The sequence below is a fragment of the Candoia aspera genome, chromosome 10, assembly GCF_035149785.1.
Source record: "Candoia aspera isolate rCanAsp1 chromosome 10, rCanAsp1.hap2, whole genome shotgun sequence".
Taxonomy (NCBI): Eukaryota; Metazoa; Chordata; class Lepidosauria; order Squamata; family Boidae; genus Candoia; species Candoia aspera.
The window spans coordinates 18,291,176-18,303,273 of record NC_086162.1 but is presented as its reverse complement, the minus strand read 5'-3'; the positions used below and the strand labels follow the sequence as shown (position 1 = coordinate 18,303,273).

Below are 12,098 nucleotides of genomic sequence, written 5' to 3'. Positions count from 1 at the left end.
AGTTTCCGAGTTTTTTTTCTTTTTTTCAAAAGGACAGTTGGTCCTGGAGGCTATGCTACTGATAACTTTTAACACAGGCTGTAATTTGAACTGTGGAAAGGCTGAAAAGTTAAAGCATCTCTGTTTGCTCTCTATTCATTCTTATTACTTTTATGTTTCCTATTGTGTTTTTTTTTAAGAACGTTTTCTACGTGTTGAGATTTTTTTTAAGTGGTTTTTAAACATTCCTTTGATAAACCATCTGAATGGCTTTGTAGAAAGAGGGTTTTAAAATATTACTAATCCAAAGTGGTCTTGTTACCCTGCCTTGCAGGATATACATTTTTATATAGCAAAATATTTAAAGGGGAATAAAATCACTGCTAGATTTTAAAAAGCATTTCATATGAGATGCTAAGTCAATCTCTGGGTCAGATCCAGTCTTCCAGAACAAGATCAGTGCTAACAGTTGCATTCTTCTGACCATTATGACATCAGCAGTGATGTCACAGCTGGATTTTTCCTTCCTGGTTTGCTTAATAGGTCAGTACCCAGCTTGCCATGTCCTGTTGGGCACCCTTGAGGGCTTTGTTTCTGAGTCTGTTCATAACTATCGCTCAAGGTAGCCATTATGAGGGCTACTCGCTGGGCCAGCCGTGTCTCCCTCTCCATCCTTGCATGTTAGCTTTTATCTCCGACAACCCTGTGATCCTACGTTGCCCACGCTCTTCCAACAGAGGGTACATCACCTGGCAATACCTTGACCCATCTTGGACCAATGAGCAGCCACTGACCTTCCTACGCTCAGGGGGGCTTTCTTGGCCCTTGCTCAACCATGCCAAGTTGCAGAGACTACGTTTCAAATCCCGACTGATTGCCAGCAACCTGTATATTCCAAGTCCCAGCACAGAAGATTCTGGGTTGTACACCTGCCGTGCAGGAGACGCCACCATTGGCTATTATGATGTTGATTTTCAGGATGCCGGGCACCTCCATGTCTCACACGCGGGCCTGGGGGAGACCACCTTGAGCAATGCTACAGTGGAGCTAGAAAATGGAGCACAGGCTACCCTGTTCACCTCCTGGAGTCCTTGGCAGTCTTGCGATCGCTGTGGCCATTCTGGGGAACGGAAGCAAGTGGGGTTTTGTTATGCCCAGCTGACTACAATGGACCATGAGGAGGAAATGCCATTGCCTTGTGGAATAGCTAGGCAGAAGTACTTGATGTTGCCACAACGGGCACCAGAACTGAGAATAGAAACCTGCCAAGTGCCCTGTGACACACCTTACTTGCTTGGCCAAGAGCAGCCCCACTGGGTACCATTCCTGGTCTTCTCCACCTACCATCCCCAACAAAAAGCCATTGCTCGCCTTCGCTGCCCAACATCTTCCATATACAGGTACCAGTGTCTTGTCTAAGACTTTCCTGCCTCCATCAGGCAGACCTCTGATTCTCTTTAGCATACGCACTAAACGTAGTAGATCTTTCTACTTTTGGTTTGGGCTTAGCGTGATTGAAGGTAGTCACTGTGGTTTGTTTATGATTTGGTAGGTCTACCAATTGTTTATTCAATTCAATATGGTCCCAGAGTGTGTCCGCACATCCTGCTAAGTAATAATGTGGTATGTGGTTGAGCTTAGTGTACTGTATGAATGCAGTCTTTGTAGTTTGCAAACTGTTCTTGATGTCTTGTTGGTAGGAAGACAGGAACCTAACCATGGTTAAAGCAAATCATGACTTAAATATGATGTGTAACATCACTGTCTTGTTCCCAGATTTAAAACTGCTGTGCCTGTTGCTTCTTTTCCCCACATACCCTACATGATCTTTAGCTGAAAGGGGAAAGTTTCAAAAATTGTATGGTATTTGTGAGCCATTCACAAGGCTGCCTCCCTCAAATCTATCTTATATTGTTTCTATTATTAATCCCAGGGAGTCCAAATTCCTGCTAGCCTTCTGCAATCACCTAGAGACATATTGATACAGCTATTATTTTTGCCACAATTACTGTATATAGTGTTTTTTTTTTCCAGAAGCAAACCTACTGTCAAATCAGTGCATTCACAACAGCAGCTCTGGGTATCCTAACTTAATTAGTTCCACGTAGTCTGTCACCACCAGCCCTACCTAACACCATGAGGAGGAGATTCTTCTGTAAAACAAGAAATGTTCATTTAGTTCTCTTGGTTTTGCTTGTCTCTCTGTACATTGTACAAAAAAGCAAGTTAATCATTGACAAGTTACATGAACCTTTCACCTTTGGATACAAGACCGCCTCTGCTACTTGCAGCAAGATTCATTTTTTTAAAAAAAGGAGCAACTGAATGAAACACACACAGCAGACAAAGTTGCAGGAACTCAAGGACCGAGCTAAGCCAAAGCTAATGTTTTCTGAGCAGTAATGTCCTGCTAGCAGGGGAAGCCATTCAACTGCCAGTGTATCTGACCTATACTTATTCTCCAGGTGGCAACATCTGACCATCCTTGTCTGGGCTCAATAGATAAGCAGGGTTGGGCCGGGCTAGTCCTTGGATGTGACCTCTGGGGAATTCCAAGGCCGAAGGCCAGAAATTAAAACTGGGAAATCAAAAAACACGTCCCAGAAGAAGGCAACAGGAAACCATTTCTGTCTTGTTGCCAAAAAGCCACATAGATTTGCCTGGGAGGTCCTGAGGACTTGAGCTCCACAGAAGGAAGTCATTTCCCTTTGCCTTTATTTTACGTTTTTTAATCCTTACTTTGTTAGGCATCCTGTTAAATATTTGTAAGCAGTCCTTCAAGCCTGGAACCGTGTTTGGTCACTCTCCTTTTCCACAGGATCCAACTCGTTTATTTATCTAATAAATTTACATGGCCGCCCATCTCATAGGCATGACTCTGGGTGGCTAACAGTTAAAAACATAATAAAAACAACCAAGTTTAAAACAAGATAACATTAAATAACTGAGCAGCCGAGAACACTCAGTTAACACAACCAAGGCCAAGGAACAGGCTCACCCATACTATCAGGGCCCCAGGCTTGCTGGCAAACTCAGGTTTTCAGTGCCTTGTGAAAGGCCAGCAGGGTCTGGGCATGTCTGATCAATGGGGGAAATGATGTTCCAGAAAAGGCTCTCTTCCTGGGCCCTGCCAGGTGGCATTCTCTTGTGGACAATACCTAGAACATGCCTCTCCTGCCAATTCTTACAGGATGGGTAGACTCCACTGGGGAGAGACTGTCCTGTAGGTAACTCGGCCCCAAGCCATAAAGTGTTTTAAAGATAACCACCAGCACCTTGAATTGTCACTGGAATCATACTGATTTGTATTATAGGGTTTTATATTTTTATATTTTTATCTATCTTTTATTGTAAACCGCCCAGAGTCCCTTTTGGGAGATGGGCGGTGATAAATTTGATTAATAAATAAATAATAAATAAATACTGGTAGCCAGTGCAGCTCACAGAGCAGAGGTGTCACATGTGCCAAGCAACCAGCACCCATAACTGCCTGTGCCACCGCATTTTGCACCAACTGAAGCTTCCAAATACTCTTCAACGGCAACCCCATGTAGAGTGCATTGCAGTAATCCACTCAGGACTAAGGCATGAGTGACCATGAGCAAGGCCACCGGGTCCAGGAGCAGGCGCAACTGGTGCACAACACAAAGCTCTGCAAAGGTCCTCCTGGCCATGGCTGCCACCTGCTCTTTGAGCAAGAGCTGCAAGTCCAGGAGGACCCCCAATTGTTGCAACTATTCTAGGATGGATTGATTGATGGATCGATGAATGAATAAATAGACAAACCAATTGGCAATTAAGCATTATTTGAAAAGAGAAATGGTACAGGATAGGACAGCATATCTGTAAACTGAAGAAAAGGTTCATGCATTGTTCTAAGCCAGAATGAGCAACCTGTGAACTTGGTTCCCAGCACAATTTTTCCAGCCCCTGGAGCACATTGCTGATATTTTTAGTGATATGGTTTTGCTCCTCTTTGTGAGAAATTCAGTGTGCTAATAATGATCTGCTAAAATACCCATTTTACACCGAACACCTTCCCCCACCCCCTGCCAGGACACCTGCGAACATAAAAATGAAATGACAATGTCAGTCCTTTCACTCCATTTGTGTAGTTCTTAAAGGGCTTAGCAAGAAAAAGTGAAGACTCTATTTGCATAAAAAGATTGCTTGCATCTTCTAAACCTTTTTATAATGTGTTGAATGAAGAACAAACGAAGAGTTATATCAAACTAATCTATAAATCACTGTTTGCAAATCACATTGGTTGGGTTTATACAACACACTGAGCCAATACCACAGCAATCCCATTATGACTTAGTATATTGTGCAAATCTTGCTGAATAGGCAAAATAGCTCTTTCAAGGACAGAGGGGCAGGTGGCCCAGGCAGTGATCTTGATATAAAATCAAAGTGATATCGATGTATAAGACTACCACCTCTTGTTTCATTAAAATTGCAACATTCAGTTGCTGCAGTAGTTGCTGTAATCTAAATATTCTAATTTGCTGAAAAGATACCTAGATTGGTTGGGCAGAACCTTTCATTTTTTAGAATATTTTAATATAAAAACTCATCAAAAATTGCAGACAGCAGTGGCATCTCTGAGGAGGCATCCCCTCTTCTCTCACACATTGTGCAGAATGCCTCTTCTGAGATGAAGCTGGGTTCACACATTGCATTCAACCACAGTGTGGTTGGTTGGTTGGTATTTAAGAGTGCTATATGAACCAAAATGTCATGGCTTGGAAATCATTGGTTTTGCATGATGTTTGAACCCAGTCAGTTGCAGTTTGGTCAACAAACTATGACTTAGTCCAATAGATGAACCGGGCTATTCCTGTAGCAATCTGGGCTCATTTGCCCACTAAAAAAATACAACATGCGTTGTTTTCCAATCCCTTGCTTTTATTCATACACCTTTGGGATTTATGTCTGATTCCTCATCTTGTATGAATGACCTTGCCTCTTGCCTTCTTCAGCCCTGTTTACTGGCAGGTAGGCCTCACAACGCTGACCCGCCTTCAACTTCTCCAGAAGAACAGTTCCCAGAGCCTGGACAAAGCTACTGGTGGTGGGATCCTACATCTCTCCTTCCAGAACGACTCACACAGCACTTTTTACCAGTGTTTCGTGAATGGCCACTTAGTGGGCAAGTTTTTGGTTGCCCCTCCTGGTGCTGTGAGCCCACCAGGGGAGCTGGCTCACACTTACTCCATCATTGAGGCATTGGTGGTGGGCCTCTCCATATTCCTTGTGTTCCTGATGTTTCTCAGCATAATCCAGTCCTGCAGAAGGAAACCAGGAACTACCATGGTCTAGAAGATGGTGTGTGAACCTGGGTGGACAGCCTAGGAAATGGGGTATGGATTGCTGATTAATAAAGATATTGACTGACTACGGTATACATTCAGATTCAGACTGGACCTTGCATAAAAGAAAGGGTTACAATCAGTGGGGTTGGATACAGTACTTCTGTATGCAGATCACACAGAAAAAGCAAGGCACAATTTCCATTACTCTGAGGGCCACAGCACACTTGGTGACCCACATCAAAGGCTTGAGCATTTGTGTCATTGTTGGCTCCCACCAAATGCCTGGACAAGTCCTGCAGTTTTCTTGGCAAGATTTTGGAAGAGCCAAAAGGAGTGGGCCATGGCCCACTTTGGGAGGACTTTGAAGACTTTTATGGGATGAAATGGCTTACCTGACTTATTTTGCTCCTTAAAATGACAAGAAGGGCAAAAAATGGGGGTTGCATTTGGACTCTCATTCCCAGGTAGACACAGAGTAAATTCTGGCAGGCCACATTGTTTGCATTCCTAGGACAGAATGAGAGGCAGGCTACACATCATCCCCTTCATCCTTCATCTCCTTTTTAAAGAACAGTGCTTCATGTTGCCAATTTTTATAGAAAATTTCAAATCCATAACCATATTTCTACTCCAGATTAAACATGCAACAGTTTCCTTCAGAAATTCTCCCTCCACTGTTCCCACTGCTGTAATTTTTTTCTGCCTGCTCCTCACTAAATCTAACCAGGTGGGCATGCTCTGTGTCCAATCTATTAAACAACATCATTTGGCAAGACCCAGGAAGAACATTTGCTGTCTCAGTACCTGCCCCAGAACAACATCCCCCCTGACATTCATGTAGGGACCCAACTCTGCTAGCATTTTGTACTTCCCTGAAGACCTCCATATTTCCTCTGGCATGGAATTTGGAGGTTGGGTAAGCCCATCAATGTGATTCTGCATCTTTTTATGGTTTGAGCTAGGCTTGTGCTTGTATTATTGTATTCATTGTTGTTTTCCTTGTTTTTCACTTGAGCTTTTAATCTTATATGCTACATATAGGATCCCACATAGTCATTTAATCCCACGTAGTTTGAGATGGGTGGCCTGAATGAATGAATGCCTTCTCTTCCTCCTAAGGTGATGTTTACAGTGAACAGAACCTTCTAGGCCCAACGAGCTGCGAAGTGATCTATAGCAGATCAGGATTTCTGAGCTGGATAGGGCCCTCTCTCAGTTCCAGAAAATAGGTCAGGGTTCCTTAAAATATGCACTTCAAAAAACCTGGCTCAATGTGAAGGTCATTGGGCAATGGGTGCTGGCTACAGTGCACCACTGTGACACTAGAGGTCGCTGTGGCATAAGATGTGCATCAGTATTAGGTTTGTGACGCAAAAAAGTTTCTTAATAGAACTGTTTATATACAGATAGCTCCTTACCGGTGGCCGTTACATCTTCAGATTATCCTGAAAACTTGTTTCCAGCTGCACAACTCTGATTGGTTGTATCCCGTTTGGAAAAATAATCCAATCCCGCTTTTTTAAGATGCTTTTTATCTGTACCAGTTTTGTATGTGTCAAGAAGATGGGTTAGGCACATCAGGCAAAGCTGGCAAATGGTTTGCTCGGTTTAGCTTAGTGTATTGTGTGAACCCATTATGGTTTCATTCAGCTATTTTGACTGCTTTTAAGGTCAAAAACCAGGATCAAAATATTTTAAGTAATATCATCCTGCATTTTTGGACTGTTTTAGATCTTTCATCACGTGGATTTTTATTCTTTATTTTTATTTCTATTTATAGTATTTTTATTGTATTTTATTATTCTGATGGTTTTAATCATTTGTTGTAAACCGCCCAGAGGCCTCCAACGGGAAGAGATGGGCAGGGATAAATTAGATAAATAAATTAAATAAATAAATAAATAATCCCCCCCCCTACAGTTGCCCCCTTTCCGATAGCATCCTTAGAATGTTAGTGCATTTGATGTAATTCAGAGAAGCAGCTCTGGCAAGCCAGAGGTGTTAGCTGTCCATCCCAAGGCACCAGATAAGCCAACATTTCAGCTCCTGCCCAATTTATGCCCCCAGTGAGGCCCATGGTTATCCAATGAAATACTGGCTGTCCTCATCCTAGCTTTCACTGAGTTCACACATTGGATGAAGATGTAATGCAAGTTGCTTGGTCCTTATTTAGAGTAGTGTATGAATCCAACCAGCAGGGTTTGCAAAACATGGTTTATGACATAAAGCATTACGCAGATGCAGACAATTGCATTTCATTCTGCTAATCGTGGCTAAGAAGCCTTGACTTAGGGCAATGCAACCCCGTTCCTATGGTTACTCCATGTTTACAAATAAGGGTTAGAGGTAAAGGTTTGGGCAGCTGGAGGATGCGATCATTCACAATAAAATGCCCAAGGGCCAATGAAATATTGAATGCCACCCTCCCAACATACAGAAACATTTATACTCCTAAGGGGACAATAAACTGATTCTCTGCTCTGAAGACCATAGCAGCCAGGATGAACTTTCTCTGCAGCCTTTGTCTTTACAATGAATCACTGAATCACCCACCCGGTGCACATGGTTGTCGTCAATTGACTCATGCCAGATCACAACCACATCCTTTGTCTCTGACTCCCAGGACGACACAGTGGGTGACTGACACGGCTCTCTCTCTCCCTGTGCCAGGAACAGTCAGGGGTGCAAGGACACTTCATCTTCTCACCGAGGAAACAATTCCCTTGCCCATCTTTCCAGGGAGAAACCAGGCACTTGGACCTGCCAAAATTTTATTTTAATGTCCCTAATTGCAAATTGGCAAGGCTGAGTGAAGAGACACAGCTTTACTCCAGGCCTTCTGAGCTTCACTCCCACAATAGCACCAGACACTTGGTATGGTTGAATTAAACCAACTCAAGATTTATCCAAAAACATATCCAGTCTGCTCAATAGGACTCATAGATCATGCTTAGTGAACTCAGTCTGGGGACACAAATGACAAGCCAGACAACATGGGCTTGGCATGTGCACAAGGCCCCATTGGATGGTTGCCACCATGCAACTAAGCCACATCTGCAGAATAGCTTTGCTTTTGGGTCATAGCACCTCTTCACCAGCAACCTTCTTCCACCTGGGGCCTTCCAGATGTGTCAGACTACAACTCCCACCATCCTCACCTAGCAAGCCACCAACTGTTTGGGGAAGGCTACTCCGTAACATGGACATGAGGCCTGTTGAAATCAGGAATTTAATCCTAAAAAAAAAAATGACATCTGTTTTCAGAGCTTGGGGGAAGGAGGCAGAGGCAGAGGCAGGGTAGAGGGGATAAACATTTTTTTTTGTCCCTGGATGATACCTGCATCCGACACCAACATCTTCTAGTTACCACTATGTTCTAGCCATACAATCTCCATTTTGGGACTGACTTGGATCTGCAGACCTCAAGGTTGAAACTTCTGACCAAGGTGTTGGATTTTCTTTCTTCTTCCCCACATCCTGCTTTTTTGAAACGTTCCTGCCCAATGAAGAATTCTGGGGAATTTGTGTGTCCTATGGAAGACATTATCCATAATTTGTAAGTATGCAAGCACTGCCCTACTTTCACAAAGAGAGAGGTGCTTCTTTAGCCCCATCTGTCTCTGTAGGGACCCAGGGAGATGACCTTGGGAAAGAATCCAGAAGCCATTAGGACACGAGGTCCGTAAGAAGCATGTGTTAAGCCCAGGAAGGTGGAAAAGTATTAGAAAAAGACCCAGACTGGCTCCCCCCTGATTCCCTGGGATATAAGAGAAAGAGAAGGGAAAACGGGCAGACTTACAAGATTCTGTTACTATAGTCCAATGTTTCTCAACGTCAGCAACATTAAGATGTGTGGCCAAGCATGCTGGCTGGGGGTATTCTGGGAGATGAAGTCCACATATCTTAATGTTGCTGAGGTTGAGAAATGCTGCTATAGTCCATCTCAATAAAGTATAGTTCTAGTCTCCCTGTGTCAGTTTTCTAATCCTGTCTACCTTGTAGGGCTGAAAATGCTCCAAAAGACTGCATTGTTGGCATGGAGGTAGCTATTTTATGATGTATCGGCCATGTGTGTATTAGCTGTGAAATTGCTAGGCTGGCGTGTTCCTCTGCTAATGTTATTAGCACATTTATTTCAACATTTTCTTAAATTAAAACAAAAATGCCCCTTTGTACTAACTCTGCTCTCGCCTCCAAATTTGCTGAATGCCTGAATGATTGTGGGGGTGAACCAAGCTTTTTTTAAAAAAAAATTCTATTTTTTCCTTTTAATCAACCCAAGGAGACTTACTTGGCCTGTGTTGCTTGTAGTAGCATTGCTGACAGAACATTCTTGCAGGAACCAACTCTGCTAAACTTACCCCACCTTTGAAAACATTCTCACATCCCTTTATTCCTGCTTTTCACCAGCTGAGAATCATTTATGGTTATCTAAAGATGCAGTTCAGTTCAGGGAACCACTGAGTTGTCTACTTTTAAAAATGGGAAGGATTAGATATGATTATCATCTTTCTTCCAGGAATCTTACAGGGCTGGCACAGTCTCTAAAATGGCCTGGAATTGGATATTGTGATGTGCTCCCCATTCAAAATGGTGCTGGGGCATTGCTTCCTGTTGATAATGTCTTCCTGAATTCCATCCATCTTCCTGTATTAAAATTCATCAAACTTCTACCTATAGCAACCCCATTCCTAAATCCCTGGTTGCTTCCTTTCTGTGTTTTTTTTCCTTCCCCCATTCCCTATCACTCCCCTCCTGCCATCCATATGTAAGCCCAGTCACGACATCTTCGACATCTGCACATCACTTCATCCTGACAACTTGCTACTGCTGCTTAGTATGACATACTATACATAGGAGCTCATTGTTTGACGAGGCTGCTTCTCCCTGTGAGCAGATCTGCCTTGGCGTTGGAGCTGACATATCCTGGTACACTTAGCTGGGTCTGAAGAATCATCTCATTTTCCAGGACGTAACTTCTTAGAGAAGAAGCAAGGTTTCCAGAAGCACACAAGAAGCTTTTCCTGGGATTCTGGGTGAGTATTTATTTATTCAATACTGCGGTAACTAGATTACATTAGATTCCAGATGTGCTGGTTTTATGTGGGAAGTCGCCTTCTCGTTAGATGATTAATTTGCTTCAAACACGGTAAGATGATTCTATTAATGGGTGCCCAGGACTTCTCCCTGAGTCCTATCCTGACAATCCCAGTATCTGATGAGTGTTTGGGGGGGAAACCCATAAATACAAGTGAGGGATTTGACATGGTCCATAAATCAGCAGATGGCGTACTATGCCCAACCAGAGTCAAGAAAGAATATGGAATCCATCCTGAGAAGCAGACTGAGAACTTCATCTTCTACAAGATGTTTCTATTTTAGGGTAAAAGATGATGAGTTAGGTCATGATCCACACTGGGCCACACAAGCCCAAATGACTTTTTCTTTTCTTTTCTTTTGCCATCCAATTAGACTTGGCTCCCAGTGACTACACGGCCAAGTCCATGCAATTATCTCTGCAGCATTTTCAGAAGTGGTTTGCCCTTGCCTTCTTCCTAGGGCTGGGAGAGAAGGACTGGCCCAAAGTCACCCAGCTGGCTTTGTGTCTAAGGCAGGACTCGATTTCCCCATTCCTAGTCCATCACCTTCACCAGTAGACCAGACTGACTCTTGAGTGACCCTATTATATTTCAATCAAGATTTGGATTGGGAGGAAGACTTGCTTACTTACTAAGAGGAAATAAATCAAAACTGTATTTCAGTTATGTGAGTGTGTATATGTGAAAGACAAATGGTTTACACCATACAGTACATCAGAACAAGGTTAGATGTAGAGTCCTGAATTAAGGACGACATCACTTCGCTCAGCGGGGAGAATCCCACTTTGAAATGTTCTGTTGTGAAATAAACTATACTTGTAAACAGAAAACTAATAATGTAGATTGGGAAATGCTGGAATAGCACCTTTCACTGATGTCTTGTGGTTTTTCATTGATAATTTGGAGAAAATATTTACATGAGAGGATCTTGTTAAATTGTAGACTTTACCTGCTGCTAGTAATGAACTGCTCTCTATCCCGCTGAGAAATTACACCAACATAGAAATTGAATAAATAAATAAATAAACATTTTGCTGCATATTCAGATGAAGAAGGATGGGATCTATAATTTGACTGTAAACTTTGGAGGGGGTATATCATTTCTTCCCCCATTCTAAAACTCAGAGCAAAAGACCAATAGCTATGCAATTAAAAGGTCCTCTAACACTCAGAAAAGAATAACTGCAGAATTGAAAAAGAATTGTTTCAGCAATCTGAAATAATGGCATTTGAAGATGACTTAAAATCTGATGTTGCTAGAGCGATGGGTCCTTTTGGAACCCTTGCTGTTTAGAAGTTTCGCACTAATTTTGGAGCAATAACTTAAAAGGTTAGCAGGTTTAGTAGTCATTCAGCTTATATTCCTAAAACCTCTAAATTTATTAGTATCCATGAAGAGGAATGTAGTAGGAATGTGCATATCTCTGTGTGTGCTACTTTGCAATGTATGTGTGCACAGGTATAATTTGAGTTACTCTAATTTTCTTTGAGAGTACTCCTTTCCTTGCCCACCCACTCCCACCTACTCATCCCTGAATTGTGCATATTGAAAATCACAGTGAAAAAGACTTTTAACTTTTTCTGCTGTGTGTCGTGAACTAAGCGTAACGCCTGTTCAACACTGTAGAATAGAATTCACTGATAGGAAAGTGGGACCGTGTGAATGGTTGGTTGATGCAATATCTCTCCAAGCCATACCCAGTGC

At 42.6% G+C, this 12,098-nt stretch overlaps 1 protein-coding gene across 1 annotated transcript; it reads left to right on the top strand.

The window, feature by feature from the left end:
• Positions 1-525: 525 nt before the first annotated feature.
• FAM187B (family with sequence similarity 187 member B) lies at positions 526-5,350 on the top strand. The gene is made up of 2 exons (XM_063312246.1): positions 526-1,379; positions 4,962-5,350. The coding sequence occupies exons 1-2, from the start codon at positions 541-543 to the stop codon at positions 5,299-5,301; spliced, it is 1,179 nt and encodes a 392-aa protein (XP_063168316.1). The 5' UTR covers positions 526-540; the 3' UTR covers positions 5,302-5,350.
• The last annotated feature ends 6,748 nt before the right edge of the window (positions 5,351-12,098 follow it).

Bases quoted from the DNA above. Each gene is read 5' to 3' on its own strand.
- FAM187B (XM_063312246.1), top strand. From the start codon at position 541: ATGTCCTGTTGGGCACCCTTGAGGGCTTTGTTTCTGAGTCTGTTCATA. The intron at 1,380-4,961 runs GTACCAGTGTCT...TGCCTTCTTCAG, and splicing joins CCAACATCTTCCATATACAG to CCCTGTTTACTGGCAGGTAG.